General features: G+C 32.4%; 2 protein-coding genes and 1 long non-coding RNA gene across 6 annotated transcripts; 2 read left to right on the forward strand and 1 right to left on the reverse strand.

Annotated features, from left to right (window-relative positions):
• The first annotated feature begins 272 nt into the window (after positions 1-272).
• Positions 273-5,637, forward strand: LOC120081897 (uncharacterized). Of its 2 annotated transcripts, none has more exons than XM_039037078.2 (6): positions 273-701; positions 2,177-2,286; positions 3,004-3,180; positions 3,701-3,799; positions 4,244-4,489; positions 5,070-5,637. In XM_039037078.2, the coding sequence occupies exons 2-6, from the start codon at positions 2,215-2,217 to the stop codon at positions 5,358-5,360; spliced, it is 885 nt and encodes a 294-aa protein (XP_038893006.1). In that variant the 5' UTR covers positions 273-701; positions 2,177-2,214; the 3' UTR covers positions 5,361-5,637. The 2 variants fall into 2 exon arrangements, with proteins under 2 accessions (XP_038893006.1, XP_038893012.1); XM_039037084.2 differs by lacking the exon at positions 273-701 and adding an exon at positions 1,242-1,336.
• A 2,120-nt stretch (positions 5,638-7,757) lies between these two features.
• On the reverse strand, positions 7,758-19,491 carry LOC120081911 (MIP18 family protein (DUF59)). 3 transcript variants are annotated; one of them, XM_090308870.1, is made up of 6 exons: positions 19,063-19,491; positions 18,660-18,763; positions 18,367-18,466; positions 16,929-16,974; positions 15,760-15,894; positions 7,758-8,103 (listed from the first exon to the last, which is right to left on the reverse strand). In XM_090308870.1, the coding sequence occupies exons 1-5, from the start codon at positions 19,174-19,176 to the stop codon at positions 15,794-15,796; spliced, it is 465 nt and encodes a 154-aa protein (XP_090164996.1). In that variant the 5' UTR covers positions 19,177-19,491; the 3' UTR covers positions 7,758-8,103; positions 15,760-15,793. The 3 variants fall into 3 exon arrangements, with proteins under 3 accessions (XP_090164996.1, XP_090164991.1, XP_090164988.1); XM_090308865.1 differs by lacking the exon at positions 7,758-8,103 and adding an exon at positions 13,031-13,202; XM_090308862.1 differs by lacking the exon at positions 7,758-8,103 and adding an exon at positions 14,684-15,014.
• Positions 8,102-10,063, forward strand: LOC150038635 (uncharacterized). Its single transcript, XR_016525738.1, has 2 exons — positions 8,102-8,593; positions 9,632-10,063. It is a non-coding gene; the product is annotated as an uncharacterized LOC150038635 (long non-coding RNA).
• Positions 19,492-20,100: the final 609 nt, after the last annotated feature.

Genomic DNA, 20,100 nt, shown 5'->3' on the forward strand with positions numbered 1-20,100 from the left:
TAATTTAAAAAATCTATTTTCTTTAGTAGGGTTCCAACCTCCAATTATTTTAGTTAATTTGATATATGATGTGGATAAAATTAGACTTATAAAATTGATCAAAAAGTAAGGGGGAAAATGTAAAAAGAAAGTAAACTTTGATTCAAGTCTAGAACCAACTAAATCTAATCATAACTCGTGTAGGATAAAAAAAAATACATCTAATCTTATATCATAAGAGAAAAAAGAATTATTCCTTCTATAAATATATCAATATAACTTCATAAGAAATTATTTAATCTAAAACTTAAATTTTGACTTTTGATTCGACGAGATTAGAATTTAGGAAGTATAAATAGCGGGAAACAAAATTTGCATTGACACGCACGAGTTTTGCGTGATACTCAATCGGTTGCTTTCACAAAACAAAAGGCAACGAACACATATAGAGGAAGTGGAGCCCGCCATCGAACTCCTATATAAACCCCCCAAACGCAGATTCGGTTTCTTTTTCGCCGGCGAAAAATTCGTTGCCTCCGTTGGTCTGTGGTGGCTGCCAACGTTTCTTCACCTGCCCCCTTCTCTCTGCAACTCTTTCTCTGAGGAAGAAGAATCAAAGCATTCAAGTAATGGATTCTCTTAGTCATTAGTATTTTCAACCTTCTTTGTTTTTGGCTAAGGAGCTTCCGCGACCGGTTTCTTAAGCCCTCGGCTTGCTTCAGGCGAGTTTTCTGTAAATTTTCTCCTCGTTTTCTGTGTTCTGGTGTTGGAATCTTGCGATTTCTTTCTTGCACTCTACTTGTGTGTGTATTTGGATGAATAAGCCTGACCGTGATTTTGTCTGAGTTTTTGGAGTAGATCTGATTGTTCCGAGTTTTGCGTGGATGATTGTTGATTTTTCATCGGCTTTGACTCTACGCTACTTTAGCTTGTCTCGGATTGGATTCTCTAATTACCGTCTTCCTCTTAACTTTTCCTGTTTTATCGGTTTGTTCGTTGTTTAATCCCCTGCTGTTAAGGTCAACGGCGTCGGTTTTGTTGTTTGGATTTTGGACATTTGTGTAAAACTCTCATTCTGTGATTCTAGTTTGGTATCCGATTGAGTTGAAGGATTGGGATGGATCTCGTTGATTTTGTTCTTCAGATAGTTAAGTTTTGATTTAGTATTGGTCGATTGAATTCAAATAGGGGAATTCCAATCGATTTATCAACATACCGGTAATTAATGTTGTAGTCTTAGAGTTTGTTGTTGTTTAGGATACTATTCCCTCCATCCATGGATTGGATTGTCTGTTGCCTGCTCTGAATCTTGATCTGACAAGGACAAATCTTATAGCTGCCTCCTGAAATTGAGATGGTAAACAAATAATTGTTTTCTTCACCGTCCTGAATGAAAATTGGATTATGAAATCATTAAGAATACGTGGAGCAGTTGATATTAGCTAAGGAATAGGGAATTTAGTTTTCCTCTTTTACTAAATGGAATTGTAACAAGAACAGTTGTGGAAAAATGATTCAATCACACCACCACCATGTAAATTCATTCGACATCTGCAGGTCCTCTAATAACCAATTTTTTGCAGTTTTTCACTCTATATCTAAGGGAGCAAATTTGTTGGGGGTGGCTTCAAATAATTTAAAAAAAAAACAAGTCACTTCATTAAGATAATGAAATGAGACGATACAAAGAGAAATAATATCAAAACAAAAGATTAGCGAGGCTTCAAATAATTTACTTTGAGACAATATTTTTTTATTTTAAATATTTTTTTCTTAATTTTAAATAAATAAATATATTTTTTTAAAACTTTTATTTCAATTTATTTATTGAGAAAATGGAAAAATATTCGAGCCATGTGCTTTTAATTTGAAATTTTCAAATGCTTCCTATTTTTGGAAAAGATATACTCAATGAGGTCAGGACTTCTTAATAGTCATTTAAGTGTAGATTTGAAAATCTACATGCTCCCTAATAAAACTTGATTCAAATCTAGGTAGTTTTGGAGTTAGTCTTTCATACGTCTAACAATGTAAAATTGTGAGCCAATGCAGCCAATTCGAATAGTTTTATTTATTTGTTCTGATCAGTATAGGGTAATGGTGTTCTTCATAATATCTATCTTAGCTATACAGATTTTTTTTATATCAATCCTCACTCAAATAGCCAGATAAGTTTAAATAATGACTATGTTTGTAGGTTTTCTTGCTACACATTGTGCTCCATTGCTGATTGATATGTTTCGTTTAAAGAAGCATTCTCAAAGTCATAATCGCCAGGATATTGATTCTACACAAGAAGACGGAAAGGTATTAATTCATTCAATTTTTATAGAAAACAGCTTTTTTCTTTCTTTTTCCTTTTGTGTTTATGCGGTCTCTCTCGTATCTCTGGAACTGTATCTATATCTGTCGAAGTCAAACCATAGTTTGGGTGATGTTATTTTCAGGGGAAGTTAAAATCCCAAAGTCTTTGGGTCAGGTAAAATAATATCTTTTCATTTGAAATATAATATCCCATCTCAATTTTAATTTTCGTATCATCTTGAAGGAAATTTTAGAATCAAGTCTCATTTATGAAGTCCAGGACCCAATTCATGTTAATTAGGGTCATGCCATTACACTTGAACCTACATCGTCTAAAAGGAAATTTTGTAAAATATCTAAAACTTTATAGGCATGCAGCTTTGAACAGATAAAGACCGAATGCATCTTGGTTTATAGCTCGCTGCTGTAACTATCGGAACAAATACTTCCACATACCCCATCCAAACTAGTAATGTTTGTGAATTATCGATTCTATATGTACGTTTCTTAATTTTTGTCCTTCATCTCCGTTTTTCTTATGGTGAGGAGTTAATGCCACAAGTTTTCAGATATAAAGAGCTTTTTCATTAGAAGGTTTCAAAATTTTTGACTGAGATCGTTTACTAGAAGAAGATCAGATTAGGATCAGAAAGTTAAGGGTGAAATAATTAAATTCTATATTTTTTAGGAAAGGCGTAACTATTTATGTTTCTCGTACAGATCAATGAACTTAGAGCTGCTCTTGGGCCTCTGTCTAGTCGAAATTTAAAGTATTGCACCGATGCATGTCTGAGGAGATACTTGATAGCTCGAAACTGGAATGTTGAAAAGTCAAGGAAAATGCTCGAAGAGACGCTCAAATGGAGGGCAGCTTTCAAGCCCGAAGAAATCCGTTGGGTAAGTTAAATTATATGATTTTGTATGCCTCAGACATTTATAGGAAAAATTTAGTTTGGTTTATTTTAGGTTTTATACTCTCAAAATATATATTTTTTTCATCGGTGTACTTTTACTTTTGTTCATTTTGGTCCTTGTAATTTAAAAAAATATTATTTTGGTCCCTTAAAAATAAAGATGAAAGGACCAAAATGGATCAATTTTTAGAAGTATAAGGGACCAAAATGCACATTTTGATAATATAGGGACTAAAATGAATATTTTGAAAGTATATGGACCAAAATGAATATTTTGAAAGTATGAAGACAAATAATATCTAAACCAATAATAAATTGCCTAAGTTTAATTTATCCTGCAGAATATCATTTTATTAAGCTACTCTTTATAATTTTCACTTTTAGTTCTTTTTAAATTGAAAATTGATATTAAATTTTTTTTTTACGAAATTTACTCGTACATGCATGGTTGCATTCCATGGAATCGAAGATTGTTTAAGAAGCATTTTTAATTTCTCGTACAGCACGAAGTAGCATTTGAAGGCGAGACTGGGAAAGTGTCGAGAGCAAATTTTTACGATCGACATGGAAGATCTGTGCTCATAATGAGACCAGGAATGCAGGTATGTGCTGGACTCCCTTATCAATATAATGACACTCGTATTTTCTCATTATTACGTCTATTGAAAATTCAGTTTTTCTTTAAAATCAAACAATGTTAAATTACCGCATCAAAAATTTAAGATCGTTCTACTAAATTATGATATGTATAATCTTTTTTGTTATAACAATAAAAAAGTAATGTATAAAACTTTGGAATAGGGAAATTTTTTTGAATGATCACCCTTGAGATAGGTTTAGATCTATAGATATTTACCAATATGAACACAACTTAATGAAATTGAATTATTTACAAATACTTCCACCACTCATTGAACTCGAAAAGGAAAATTTTAAAATAGAAAATAAAGTATAGAAGTAGTTCATTTGCAATGTAAGTAGTGATCTCGTTATTTTTTCATTCACTTTCTGACTGATTTCCAGTTCCTACTTTTGAAATCTTTCAGAACACAACTCCATCAGAAGCTAGTGTGCGGCATCTGGTCTATCTTTTAGAGAATGCGATTATGAACCTTGGTGAGGGTCAGGAACAAATGTGTTGGTTGATAGATTTCAGCGGATTTACGATGAAAACTAATATCTCTGTCAAAATAGCCGGAGATATTATCAATGTGTTGCAGAACCATTACCCCGAGAGACTTGCCTTTGCATTCCTCTACAATCCACCCAAATTCTTCCAAGCCTTCTGGAAGGTATGCTCTTTAATGCCAATCACTTCTAACCTAAATAAGAAGTATGCACTTTTCATTAATGGCTAAAAATAAATAATAATAATAATAATAATATATTAAAAAAAAACCCTTTTTTAAAAAAGTACTCATATTCTTTCAAAAGTTACTATATTGTCTTTATAAACATTCATGAAAGATCAATGTGTCAAGGATAGGACTAATTTTTAAACAAAGGATAAAGTTTAGCGATATTTATTTTCATTTAGTCTTTATTAATTTAAATAATTAGCTCAATATTAATTGATACGACCTTCTTCCCTAAAGGAATGGAAGTTCGATCTCTCATCTCCACAGTTGTTGTACTGAAAAAAACATCTTATCAACACAAAATATGTACACATTTTAGACTTGAAAAGTTTGGTGGACATTGTTTAGAGTATTTAATATCATTTGTTATAGTATTTTATATTATTTAATTTCTATTTATTTACTATATGTAAAACTTCATTGGGCCTCTTTGATGGGCGTGATCAAACAATCAACTTTAGGATTATGAATAACAAATGTGTGTTGAACTGAGAGATTCTTCCAATTTTTATAGGCTATAAAGTACTTCTTAGATCCAAAGACATTTCAAAAAGTAAAGTTTGTAAATCCGAAAGACAAAGGAAGCGTGGAGCTGATGAAATCACACTTTGACATGGAAAATCTTCCCAGTGTGTTTGGGGGTAAAGCCACACTCGAATATGATCACCAGCAGTTCTCCCAGATGATGGCTCAAGACGAGCTTAAAGCTGCCCAGTTTTGGGGCCTTGATGAGAACCACCACATTGTTAATGGGCCTTCTTCTGGCCCAGAAGTTGCTCCAGAGCCCATTACTTCAACTAACTGACTTAACTGGTATGCCTCATGCCTCCCCTTTACACTCATATTTTGAAACTTATAAAATAATCAACATCTCATAAGAGCAAAGGAGCTACCCATACATAAGTATTAGTCTCTGCTAACCAACCATGAGACTGAATGAGCCTTTTGTACTTTTTATGTTAACTTATAATTCAATACAGCCCAATAATTTATTAAAAATATTATATGGAGTGCATCTTCTGTTGACTTCTCTTGTATCTGCCCACTCTTTAGAAGAAAAGAAACTCATAATAATTTGTTTACTTGTGTTCTATCTTCTTCCATCTATTATAATAGACTGTAGAGAGGACCCATGCCATTAAGTTTTAGCTTTGAATTACTATATTTATTACAATTAACTTGATATATCTACCGGCCTAATTTGCTCTATTCAAATGTCAGAGTCCACCATCCCAACTTGAATTTTTATTTTATTTTATTTCCCGTTCCAGCCTACCAGGTCTATATATATATATATTATTACGAGTAAAAAAATGTCCAATAACGATACCTATAGGTATAGCTAGCTGAACTAGCAGAAAAAGTGACGCCAAATAGCTTTTGAAAGTTAAAACCATTTCTGTAGGCTATAGCACCGAATATGTGGCCAATAATTATAAGACTATAAGTGTGAATTATTGAGATATTAAGACAGAGAGAGAGAGGGAGAAAGAAAATGAATTATGGAGATTAAAATCATTTTGGTTGTTGGACAACTTTTATTTTATTTTATTGGTTAGATATATTAAACACTACTTAATTTGGTTTCTTTATTTTCTACCTAAATACGTATTATAAGTTTGAATTTATGGCCAATTGGACTACTAATTTTATTTGATATATATTTATCGGAAGACATAGTGTCTTGAAAACTATAAAAAAAAAAAGATGTTTTTATAATTTGTTTTTTATTTAAAATTTGGCTAAAAATTCAAATAATTTTTCGGTAAAGATGAAAACTCTATGTGGAAATAAACATGATTTCATAAAATCAAATAGCTGTAAAATGAGTTCTATTTTTTTTTTCTTCACAAAAGATACGTGGAGAGCATTGTATTCATAATATTTAAAAATTTGGCAAGTTTTCTAGAAAAATTATGATTTTTTAATTTTTGGAAATGGCTCAAAATAGTTGATAACACACTCATTTGCTAAAGGTCAGTTATTCATACATATGATAATCCTTTATCTGGAAAATTTCATAAAATGACCCAAAAATTAAAAACTTCTACCAATGGTCTTTTCCTAAGAATTTTTCTATCATCGATCTTTTGTCTATGTAAAATTCCAAAATTACCCCCAATTTTAAAAAGTCTTTGGACCAAAGCCTTCCATCTCTTCTTCCTTCAACCATTTCTCAAGCATTCATTCAATATGTATTCAATGCAACACCAACATTCTATCAAAGCATTTATTCCCAACTAATACTCTACCAATAGCATTGAATAATATTGGTATGAACAGAATGGAAGGTTACTCTTAGTATTCACTTTTTGTCGAACTCTTCATGAATATCTCCCATCGTTCTCTTGGAGTGTTCTCTCATAGCTTCAGTTCAATATCCTCGTTGATCGCTTTCATCATCAAATTCAGAAATGGAGAGAATGCAAGTGATATTCTACAATATTTCTTGTCCCAGATCGGTTTCATAATAAGTTTCCTTTAGCATTAAATGAACGATCATATAGTAATATATACACAATCTGAACGATCATATAGTAATATATACACAATCGTTCATTACAATATAAACAATTGTGTAGTAAGTTATAAACGATCGTGTAGTACTTTATAAATGATTATGTAGTATTGTATAAACGATCTTTTAGAAATTTATATACGATCGTATATACAATATTAAGCGAACACATATAAATAGTTGGACGATCACTTATCAATTACTGGACAATTTCTTAAACTTTTATGGGACATTGCTTAAGATTTGCTTATCCCATTGTAGATCAATGGTGCTATTTCGTATCTTTGTACGATTTGGTGGGGATTTGGATGAGTTCGGAAGAAATTGTGTTGGAGATCAATGATGCTTCTTCAGTCCGGAAGAAATTATGTTGGAGATCATATGAAAGGTCTGAAAGTTAGAAATGATATAACAGTCAGTGAATTAGTGAGTATTATGCACCAACGACTGAATATCGATCCGGATATGTTTGATATACTCATCAAATGTTGTTATAATTTATTGGTCCCAGCTCCTCCAATTTACATAATCGATGATCTTAGCTTTTCTTTATAAGCTAGTGATGCATCCCGGATGCCGTTATTTGTATCAGTTACACCTTGCAAAAGTTATGGAGTACACACAGACAATATGTACCAACATCGCAATCCAACCAATCAGCCCATTTCAACCAATCAAAACTTTGGATTTGCAATCATTCCAATACGTAATATTCACACCATGTCTTTACTAGATGATCATATTGAGTCATATAACTTGGGGATGACCAAGGTGAAGTTTGATTTAGTCACAATAGTGAACTCAGATGTACTTCACAGTTTGTTACTGAACATGGATATGGACAATCTTCAGAACCACAAACTTCTACAACACCTTTCATCCATGTTCCAACCCCACTTGCTCCCGCCCACCAGTTGTGATGCCTTTGGTTCAAATGCATTCCACCATTCCAACCTAACCATTTGTAAATATACCCAGACCATCAAAGGGCTCATTGCATGATGACCTCATCACAATACCTCATGACTGTCTGCGAGGATATAAAGGTCAGTTAAATTTTCTTTTCGAAATATGATTTGTCAGTTAAATTATTAATGCTTGCAATAAGAAAGAACTTTGACTAATGTATAAAAAGTCAACAAGGAGCTTACTAACTATCTAGTGTTTGGTGGAGGAATGCAAGTGAAGAGTTCGTGCACAAAAATGAAAGAAAGTGATTCCTTCAAAGTGATGAAATATTCAAGCAAGCATACATGTTCTTGAAATGAGAATGGGTAATCATCGACATTCAAAAAATTGGATTATTGGACACTTAATCAAGTCCAAATACAAACAAGTTGGTCAAATATACCGCTCGAGGGATATAATTGAAGATGTCCGAAGAGATTATGGAGTGAACATAAGTTACAGACGGGCATATCGCGTTAGAGAATATGGATTGGTGTTTGCGCGAGGATCGCCGAAAGGATCATATGCTATTGTTAGGGCATATGGCGAGGTACTTAAGCTTGCAAATCCAGGTACGATCTTTGAGGTTGAAGTAAAGGATTGGCAATATTTTAATTACATCTTCATGACACTTGGTCCGTGTATCATGGGTTTTTTGAACTGCGTCTGCCTAGTAATCGTTGTTGATGGGACCCATTTGCATAAGAAATACAAAGGTGTGTTGCTAATAGTAACATGTATTGATGACAATAATAGCATATATCCTATCGTTTTCAGTATTGTAAATGGTGAGAATGATGCATCATGGACTTTGTTCATGACTCATTTGAAGGCTTTGATAGGAGACATTCCGAATTTAGTGATTATATCATATCGTCACATCTCAATTGCAAAGGTTGTCTCAAGTATATTCCCTGATGTATTTCATGCACTATGTATATACCATATTCGAAACAATTTGATTAACAAATTCAAGAATAAGGACATAATCTCACACTTCCACCTAGCGGCGAGAGCTTATAGAATGTCTGAGTTTTAGATGTCTTAGGCTAAACTCCATCAATATCCTGGTGTGACGACCTATCTTGATGAGGTTGGATTACAACGATGGGTAAGGGTTTATCAAGTCCATTGTAGGTATGACAAGATGATGACAAATATAGTAGAATGCCTCAATGGAGTGTTGAAATATGCACGAAAACTACCAATCACGAAGCTATTAGAGCATATCCGTGATTGGCTACAAGGTTGGTTCTATATCCGACGTACACATGCAATGGCATGCACAAATATGGTAACTGATTACATAATTAGTATTTTTTAGGATAACTGATTATGTAATTAGTATTTTTAAGGAATCAGAATTGATGTCTAGAACATATTGTGTTTTCCCAGTGGAATACATATAATTAATGTGGACGATAAATATTTGATGGGTTGGTTGATCTTCGTTCACACATGTACTTGTATGGAATTTAATTACATTGATATCCTGTGCTCCCATGCAATATCTGCAGCAACCCTTAGAAACATTAATGTTCAAATATTATGTGCAAAATGGTTTATAGTTTAGTGTGCGCTTGTTGCTCATGTCGAACCAATCTTCTCAGTTGGACATTGACAAGAATGGAGTCGAAGACCAAATTTTGAAGACTTTGAAATTCTACCACCACGAAAAGTAGCAAGTGTTGGTCGACGTCAAACCGTTAGGATACCTTCTACTGGAGAAGAGCCACGTCAAATACATAGGTATACATGATGTGGTCAGAGAGGACATAACAAGAAAACGTGCAGACAAACATTAATAACACCTGACACTGGCCCATCTAGGCTCAACGACATATAATTTGTATGTGATCGATTTGTTATAAATGAAAGACAATCACTTAATTATTTATGCGCGATTGTTTAGTTATTATGTGTGATCCTTTACTTCGATCTATGCGATAACTTAGTTATTTCTATGCGACCGCTTTAATATTTGTATGTGATTGCTTTGTTATTTGTATGCGATATTAGTTATTATAGATCATCGTTTACTCAAATATATGCGATCGTTTAGTTAGTTTTGGGTGATTGCTTAGTTATTTATTTGTTTAGTTAAATGTACAGTGTAATTTGAATTCTATTACCATAAATATTTATTTGTCCACAAATGGGCAACATACTGTTTCCTATACAATGTCATATTAGTCTGTGTTAAGCTAGCCCTATCAACACCAATTATACAGTATTCTATAAATTTAGCACAAAAATACCACAGTCTAGAGACTTACCCTCTTGGAAGTTCAACTTCAATCTTTTCACTTCCAAATGCTCGTACTTGAACCTCCTATGTTGAATGTCAACTCCGACACAAATCAACATTGAAGGTATTGCTCTGCCACGAGTTGAAGATAACTATCAATTATGTCGCTACCAATATAGTTTGACAAGGAATCAAATACAAAGATTGTGCACCTCTCTAGATCGATAGCAAACATAAGCTAGTGTTGTTTGATGTTGATTGGCCCAAATACGAAGTCAACATCCGCCCACGCTAGCTTTATTCTTTATATTGTCCAAGCACATAGTCAATAAAGAAGTGAGAGTCCGCCACAACCTCATGTGTGTTTCATGATCCAACCAGCCTGCCACTTTGCCATCCTCCATTTCAAGACCTTCTGAACGGATCTTAGAAACAATTCCCTCTTGCTCCATCAAAGCATCCTGGGAAAGACAATATGTAAATACATAGTTGAATGAAGTGTAGTTTCAACAAATATGTGAAATTTTCGTATCGTGAAGCTCGAATCAATCACCGTGAATCGATACGAACTCGGGTGATCAATACACCGCCGTAGGATATAATTGAAGACGTCCGATGAGATTGTGGAGTAAACATAAGTTATGGGTGGGCTTATCGCGCTAGAGAATATGGACTGGTGTTCGCATGAGGGTCGCCGGAAGGATCATATGATTACCGCTCGAAGGAAATAATTGAAGACGTCCAATGAGATTATGGAGTAAACATAAGTTATAGGCGAGCTTATCACGCTAGAGAATATGGACTGGTGTTCGCATGAGGGTTGCCAGAAGGATCATATGCTATTGTTAGGGCATATGGCGAGGCACTTAAGCTTGCAAATCCAAGTACGATCTTTGAGGTTAAAGTAGAGGATAGACAATACTTTAAGTACGTCTTCCATTTAACCCCATTATCCATTGTCCACATTAATTATATGCATGCCACTAGGGAAACACGATATGCATCAATTCCAATTCCTTAAAAATACTCATTGCATAATCAGTTACAATGTTTGTACATGTCATTATATGTGTACGTCAGATATAGAACCAACCTTGTAGCCACTTGTAAATATGTTCTAATGGCTTTGTGATTGGTAGTTCTCGTGCATCTTTCAACACTCCATTGAGGCATTCTACTATGTTTGTTGTCATTTTGTCATACCTACAATGAACTTAATAAACCCTTACCACCGTTGTAACCCATCCTCCTCAAGATAGGTCGTCACACCAGGATATTGATAGAGCGTAGCTCAAGACATCTGAAACTGAGACATTCTATAAGCTCTTACCGCTAGGTGGAAGTGTGGGATTATGTCCTTATTCTTGAATTTGTCAATCAAATTGTTTCGAATATGGTATATACATAGGGCATAAAATGCATCAGGAAATATACTTGAGACGACCTTTGCAATTGAGATGTGACGATTTGATATAATTACTAAATTCAGAGTGTCCTATCGAAGCCTTCAAATGAATCATGAATCAAGTTCATGATGCATCGTTCTCACCATCTACAATACTGAAGGCAATAGGATATATTTTATTATTGTCATCAATACACGTTGCTATTAACAACACACCTTTGTATTTCTCGTGAAAATCGATCCCATTTTGGATGGATGCAATTCAAAAAGCCTCTGATACACTGACCAAGTGCCATGAAGACGTACTTAAAGTATTGTCTGTCCTCTACTTTAACCTCAAAGATCGTACTTGGATTTGCAAGCTTAAGTGTCTCGCCATATGCCTTAATAATAGCATATGATCCTTCTGGCGACCCTCATGCAAACACCAGTCCATATTCTCCAGTGCTATAAACTCGCTCATAACTTATGTTTACTCCATAATCTCATCGGACGTCTTCAATTATATCCATCGAGCGGTAAGCTCGGCCAACTTGTTCATATTTGGACTTGATTAAGTGTTCAATAATCCAACTTTTTGCTTGTCGATGATTACCCATTCTCATTTTAAGAGAACGTATGTTCGCTTGGATATTTCTTCACATTGAAGAAATCACTTTCTTTCATTTTTTTGCACGGACCCTCTACTTGCATTCCTCCACCAAACATCGGATAGTTAGCAAGCTCTTTGTTGACTTTTTTACACGGTAGTCAAAGTTCTTTTTTATTGCAAGCATCGATAATTTAACTGACAAATCATATTTCGAAAAGAAAGTTTGACCGACCTTTGTATCCTCATCATTTAGACAGTCATGAGGTATTGTGATGAGGTCATCATGCGTTGAGCCCTCTGATGGTCTGGGGTTGGAACGATAGAATGCATTCGAACCAAAGGCATCACAACCAATGGGTCGGGAGCAAGTGGGATTGGAACATGAATGTAAGGTATTGGAGAAGTTTGTGGTCCTGAAGATTGTCCATATCCATGTTCAGTATCGAACGGTGAAGTACATCTAGGTTCACTATCGTGAACAAACCAAGTTTCACTTCGATCATCCCCTAAGTTACATGGCTCAATATGATCATCCAGTAAAGACATGGTGTGAATATTACATGTTGGAATGGTTGCAAACCCAAAGTTTTGACTGGTTGAACTGGATTGATCGGTTGGATTGCAATGTTGGTACATATTGTCTGTGTGTACTCCATGACTTTCGCAAGATGTAACTGATACAAATAATAGCATCCGAGATGCATCGCTGCCTTCTAAAAAAATGCTAAGGTCGTCATCATCGATTATGTCAATTGGAAGAGATGAGACCAATAAATTGTAATAACATTTGATGTGTATATCAAACATATTCAGATCGATATTCAGTCTTTGGTGCATAATACTCACTAATTCACTTACTGTTATATCATTTCTAACTTTCAGATCTTTCGTATGACTCCAACATAATTTCTTCCGGACTGAAGAAGCATCATTGATCTGCAATGGGGTAAGAAAATCTTAAGCAATGTCCCATAAAAGTTTAAGAAATCGCCTAGTAGTTGATAAGTGATCGCCCAACTAATTATAAGTGTTTTCTTAGTATTGTATATGCGATCGTATATAAATTTCTGAACGATCGTTATACAGTACTACATGATTGTTTATAAATTACTACACGATCGTCTATAACTTACTACACGATCGTTTATATTGTAATGAACAATTGTGTATATATTACTATATGATCATTCATCTAATGTTAAACGACACTTATTATGAAAGTGACCTGGGACAAGAAATATTTTAGAATAATATCACTTACATTCTCTCCGTTCATGAATCTAACAATGAAAGCGATCGACGAGGATGTTGGACTGAAACTCTAAGAGAACACTCCGAGAGAACAATGGAAAATTTTCGTGGGGAGTTCGACAGAAAATGAATACTAAGAGTGACCTTCCATTACGTTCATACCAATGTTATTCAATTCTATTGGTAGAATATTAGTTGGTAATAGATGTTTTGGTGGAATGTTGGTGTTGCATTGAATACATATTGAATGAATGCTTGAGAAATGGTTAAAGGAAGAAGATAGAAAGCTTTGATCTCAAGACTTTTTAATATTGGGAGTAATTTTAAAATTTTGCATAGGCAAAAGGTCGAAAAGTTTTTAAGTAATAGATCATTGGTTGGAAAGTTTTGATTTTTAGATCATTTTGTGAAAATTTTCCTTTTATTTTCTATTTCAATTTTAAAATACCATCCTCTTAATAAGTCCTCAACTCGCCATTCATGGTAAGTATGACAAAATTTTCTGTGGATCCCCAACCCAATTGGGACGAGGAATCCCCGACTTGACTAGGTACAGGGTCAAACTAGATATTTAACTTGGATCCCTGATTGTGAACGAGGTGGGGATGGGGAGGAGATCCCCACCCTGTCCTTGACCCCACACCCAACTCCCGCCCCAAGTTCCTTTAATTGTTAGTTTTTATCTATCTATCTATCTATCTATATATATATATATATATATAAATAAATAAAAACTACTAAAATAGTAGTAGAAAAGTATTAAACTATTTAGTTTTAGTTATTTTTTTCTAACTTTAATTTTTTGATATAATAAATTTCATTTTTATTTTAATAAAAGTTTTATTATATTTTTTAATTATTAATTTAAACAAATATAAGTAACAATAATACTAATTTCTTATCTACAATATACAATTTCGACGTAAATACTAAATTTAGTTAATTTTAAATAATAAAATAAAAAGACAAAGATTTTTCCCCTTAGGATTTCCCGATCCCGACCCCGACCCCCAAAACGGAAAATGGAGTGAAGACGGGATTAAAAATCTCCACGGAGACAAGGATGGGGAATGCATCCCCATTCCACCCCGATTTTGTTGCCATCCCTAATTCATAGTTCATCAAACTAGAAAACACATAGCTTGTAATAAATATACACACTTACATTATACAAAGTCAACCTATAAATATAAAATTCTCATCAAGAGATAAGTTGGTAAAACAATCTTCTCTGTATTTTTTAAACTAGAGACTTCCTTATATTATATATATATTTAGTACAACAAAGGTGAAACATAGAAATCTGAACATTCAATCTTCAAAAGAAGTATATAATCATAATTGAATTACGATTATATTAGCAACTTAGATAGCTTCATTCACATTCACAGGAGAAATAGCAAATAAATGGGCAAGTATTTAAACTCGTCCCTCTCTCCATTTGTTGTGAAGATGATTTGTTTGGACCAAAATTGAAGTACTCAATAGTGCGTTGAACTTCATTTTTTTTTGCAGCCAATGAAGAGTTCATTGCCAGAGAATGAGAACCAAAAAGGAAAAGAAAAATAAAAGCAAGTAAATAATCATATGTATATACTAGGTTAAACAACTATCAAATGCAGATTTCAATTATTTCTTTAAACTTTAAAATTTTTCATTTTTACCTTTAAACTTCGAATTTTCTTCAAAATAAATAACCTTTTGAGAGCTTTTACATTAAAAAGATAGAAATTAACACCACGGGCCTACAACAAACTTAACATCATTTACAATATCATTCACAATATCATTCACATAAATTGATGTGACCATTGTGTAAAAATTAATAATGTAAATAATTCAGATGATACTTTTAGAGATGAGACTAATGTAACAACGATCTCAATCTGTCAAATTAAGCGTAGCTAAACTAACATACAGATGTGTTAGTGACCATGAGGTCGATGGTGTTTGAAACTCCCTATCTTTATTGTACTAAAAAAATTCAAATCTTCAATATAATTGTTATATAGTTGTGGATGTGGATGATCTACAACCTCAACTGCTACATCAATTTTCATCATTTATTTTAATGGGAAAAAGATCTTTTTTTAAAACAATTTCAAAATGCAAGGGTAATTTATTAACAAATTTGAAATTTAAAAATAAAAATTTTCAAAATCGGAGGACATAATTGAAACCACGTAAAGTTCATGAGTATTTCATACCATTTAACCTATATTTCATTAGGTTGACAAACTACCTTGGTTTTGCCCCTTTGATGATAATCGATTTGTTCAGAGCTCACTGGAATACAGGCATTCATCTACAAGCTGACGCAGATTTGGATTTTCCATAGCAGCTGCAACTCTTTCCTTGTCATTTAGCTGCTTATTAACTGTTCTTTCCCACCAAAATGAAAAAAGAAAAAAGGTGAACCAAGTGATACAATTATTTATGATAATTCTAATTATATGAGTCACATAAAATTATTTAGACCCATTTCCTAACTATTTCAATTTTAGTTTTCTAACCTATAATTTTCACATTTATTAAAGAAACACTTCAACTTGTGGTTAAATTCAAAAACAATAACATGATTTTTTAAAGGAAAATTTTTATAAATAGAAAAATCCCAAAAATATTAACACTTTATAGCAAAAACTTCCAAAAGTGCTTTATACTTTTGGAATTTTTGCTATAAAGTGTAAATATTTTTAAATATTTTTTATATTTAAAAAGGCCCCTTTTTTAAAACTAATTCTTTTTATTTTTCAAATTTTCATTTGATTTTTAAAAGCAACAGGATAACAAAATATAGAAACTTGTGGCTATAGAAGAATTGTTTATAAGCTAATCTTTTAGAAAAACACCAAAAAAAAAAAAACTAAGGCTCTCTTTGTTAACCATTTGATTTTTTGTTTTTGTTTTTGAAAATTAAACCTATAGACATTATTTCTACCTCCAAATTTCTTATTTAGTTATCTACTTTTTAGCAATGATTTAAAATACCAAGCTAAAATTTGAAAACTAAAAAAATAGCTTTTAAAAATTTGTTTTTGTTTTTGGACTTTGACTAACAATTTAACCATTGTACTTGATAAAGATGCAAATGATTTTCAGAAATGAAAAAAAACAAAAAAACAAAAAAAAAACTTGATTTTCAAAAATCAAAAGCCAAAAATGGCCTAAATGGTTATCAAAAGGGGCCATAAATTTTAAATAAAAATAAAAATTATATATTATAGCTTTCTTAAAACAGAACCGATTAATTCAACCAGTTGGACCAAAAACAGAACCGATTAATACCCTGAAATAGAAGTAATAATTATAAAATATTTAAGACTTCTAACAAGTTCAATCTCTAATATCACGAACTTTTCTCCAAGGGATATCTTGATCTAATAACACCTTAGAATGTTTTATTCTCACCTGAGTCTTCATTTGCGTGGGATCCTGGGGACACTTTGATGTCAACCTGCACAATCCATGATAAGCAAAACTCGAGCTACACTCAAATTGTTCAAATTGATTTCATGGTTATATGAATATCATCACATCATCTAAGGCTCTTTGAAGACCACGAGATTAAGATGGGGAATGCATGTGTGGGTGCAAATACAATAAATTAATTTTCAATATATAAGCTATTCAGCCATGAAATTAAATGAACATTTAACAAGAGTCCTTTACAGGAATTCATTCTAATTGAGTAGATACATCAATGTTTCATTTGTCTCTTGTTATTACAACAAAGCTCACAAGTCCTACAAATTCTAGTTCTCTGCAGAAACTATTGTTTCTTTTTAATGTGCATGTAAATATGTGTTTTATTAAAAATAATAATAATAATAATAAAGAAGGGTTTTTTCCCCTTTAAAAATGTTAATTTGAGGTGTTAAATTTAAAATAAAAGAATAAAAACCTTTTTTGTTTTTCGTTTTTTTATATTGTCTAAGTTGTTTACTAATAAAAAAAAATTGTTAATTATTTTAGGTTTAACTTCAATGAAAAGCAAGGCCAAGAGACCTCTTTCCAAATAAGTTCCAAAATTAAAAATTAAATAAATAAATTTAAATTTCAAAATAGGATTTCTGGGAATTGTTTGCTCAATTATTTTGTTTAAATTTAAATTGTTTCCGAAACTATTAATAAATTTTTTTTAAAAAAAAAAAAAATCTAAAGCATAGGTGGACAGTTTCTTTTTTTTTTTTTTTAATTTTATTTTAAATTCTGTTCTTTATATGGTTTCAAGAACAACTTCTCTTGAATAATAAGCTCTCCTTAGTTTTGTTAGATGATTACCTGATAACCATCAAGTTTATCAAATAAACCCAAAAAACATTACCTATAAATTACACCCAAACAGTTCTTGGACGTGAAATGGAACCCAAAGGCACTATTATCATATGATGGTTTCCTTCAAAACCTAATAACTTCATCCAACTTCGTTTTAATGCTAGATTAAAGATTTAGTCCCTAAACTTTTAGGCTTGCATTTATAAGTTTTTTAAATATTTAATAACTTTTAAAAGCTTATGAAGCTATTAGATATAAAATTTATATTTTATATTTATTATGTCACTAAACTTTACAATTTTATGTTCAATAGGTTTCTAAATTTTAAAATGAGTAAGGACCTATACAAGACGTTAGATTTAATAAAATCTGAAAATTTGATAGACAAAAATTTCAAAGTTTTGGCACCTGTTTGATATAATCGTGAAAATACTGTACATTAATTTAGAAGCCACAAATTCCATCAGTATCTGGTGATTGCATTTGCATCAAGTAAAGTGAAGAACTGAAATTGAACAAACAGAACCCCAAAGTTTGAAGTCTATTAATAAAGAAAGGAATGTGAATTGACCTTGTAATGTGGGGGAAAGAAATGTTTAAGTTTCACTCTCAGACAGAGACCAATCACGGTCGCCATACTACAATGCTGAATAGTCGGAGTGAAAGTTATCCTGTGAGATAAACACTAATTCAGCAAACAATTTAGGATTTCGAAGCTGAAGGCATTTCAATCAAACATAAGCTACACTAGGAATCTTTGGAAATGTGTTTGTTAAAGCAATATCATTATAAATCAACAATCTCAAATTGTCTCTCACTATCAAAAAGGCAGAGAAGTAATGGAGTTGTTTCAGTTGTGCTTACAGTATACGCCCTAGCTTCTCATCGACGGTGATCGATTCTTCCGAGAGAACACTAAGCTGCTCCAACGAATACGGATGTTCCGGATCTCTAATATCCCTCACGAAATGTGTCAAAATTAGAGTCAAGGACAAGAAATTTGCAAATTAACAATCAAATATCAGATTCCAAAAGTTCCGAGAAAACTCAATTTCCACAAAATCATCCAAAAAAAATTACCCGTTCGGTCGTAAAGAAAGCGGCAGAACATTCTAAAAAAAACAAAAGAATCGCCCAAAACATACAGACAAAACGGAACCTAACTAACTTCCTAATCAGAATTGAGCAAGAAAATCAACCGAAGTTCAAAAGAAAATGAAAGGAGAAGTCAAAATTGAATCAAAACAAGATCAATTGAGAAAAGGATATCATAGATTTCGAGAGGATCAACGGCGTCGTCACCGTGGAAATCCTCTGAGCGAGCGATCCGCTCCTTCTTGGCGTGAACCACCGGGTTCGCATTGATGAGCCCCAGCGTCATCCTTCTTCTTCTTTCTTTGTTGTTCCGTCTTTGACTCGGTGAAGTTTATTACAGGCTAGTGAGTCTAAACTAGTTTAAACTTTAAGCACATCCGTCACCGCTGAAAATAGCGCGTGACAGTCCAGTAAGAGAGAAGCACGTATGGTGATTTGTTGGAATCTCGGTCAGATTAATGGACTGTTCAGAAAAGGTTTTAATATCGCCGCCCTATTGCTTCCTGCTGACCGTATGCCCGTGACTCCGTCACTCCATTTTTCCCCATCTTTGTCTTTAATTCCTGTTCTCCTTACACGATTTTTTTCATTTTCTGGTTATATTTCATTTTTCTCGACTCATTCGAAAAGATTTAGGTTGATTTATAGTATATTTGGAATACATTATTTAATTAAAAATAAATCATTCCAAAAGAAATTTAAGTATTTGGTAATAACTTAAAATAACTTGTTTTAATAAGTTTTTGTAAAAAATATTTAAATAAAATTAAGTTTTTTTTAAAAAAAATACTTTTTTCTCCGATCAATCTAATTAAGTACAAAAGTGATTTTATTATATAATTTTTTAATAAAATCAGATGAAAATAGTTATGGATCACTCAAAAACGGTTTGAATTTATGCACTCATTTGTTTCTCATTTATTTAGTATTTAAATTGATTTAATTATTAGTGGTAATTTGAACATTTTAACATAGAATTAAACATGAGTGAAGGGAAACTGAAATTTTAAATTTTAAATTTATTTGTCAATTGTCATCACTTCTTGTTCAGATAGTTAACTTTTAGTTTAAATAAACATTGTTTTATTATTATTTATTTTCTTTTTAAATAATTAAAGATTTCAGACATGATTTAAAATGTCTTATCTATGGATATTTTCTAAAAATTCAAATTCAAATAATTTTTTTTTATTTATAAATAAGCATTTTG

Source organism: Benincasa hispida, chromosome 1, assembly GCF_027475165.1.
Source record: "Benincasa hispida cultivar pf3 chromosome 1, pf3_genome.v1.1, whole genome shotgun sequence".
NCBI classification, from domain to species: Eukaryota; Viridiplantae; Streptophyta; class Magnoliopsida; order Cucurbitales; family Cucurbitaceae; genus Benincasa; species Benincasa hispida.

What these genes read in the sequence shown, in the direction of transcription:
- LOC120081911 (XM_090308870.1), bottom strand. Translation starts at nt 19,176, where the DNA reads ATGACGCTGGGGCTCATCAATGCGAACCCGGTGGTTCACGCCAAGAAG. An exon ending in GAGAAGCTAGGGCGTATACT is followed by an intron (nt 18,467 to 18,659) that starts GTAAGCACAACT and finishes TTTATCTCACAG; the next exon opens with GATAACTTTCACTCCGACTA. An exon ending in CCACGCAAATGAAGACTCAG is followed by an intron (nt 15,895 to 16,928) that starts GTGAGAATAAAA and finishes GGGAAAGAACAG; the next exon opens with TTAATAAGCAGCTAAATGAC.
- LOC120081897 (XM_039037078.2), top strand. Translation starts at nt 2,215, where the DNA reads ATGTTTCGTTTAAAGAAGCATTCTCAAAGTCATAATCGCCAGGATATT. An exon ending in CTACACAAGAAGACGGAAAG is followed by an intron (nt 2,287 to 3,003) that starts GTATTAATTCAT and finishes TTTCTCGTACAG; the next exon opens with ATCAATGAACTTAGAGCTGC. An exon ending in TAATGAGACCAGGAATGCAG is followed by an intron (nt 3,800 to 4,243) that starts GTATGTGCTGGA and finishes GAAATCTTTCAG; the next exon opens with AACACAACTCCATCAGAAGC.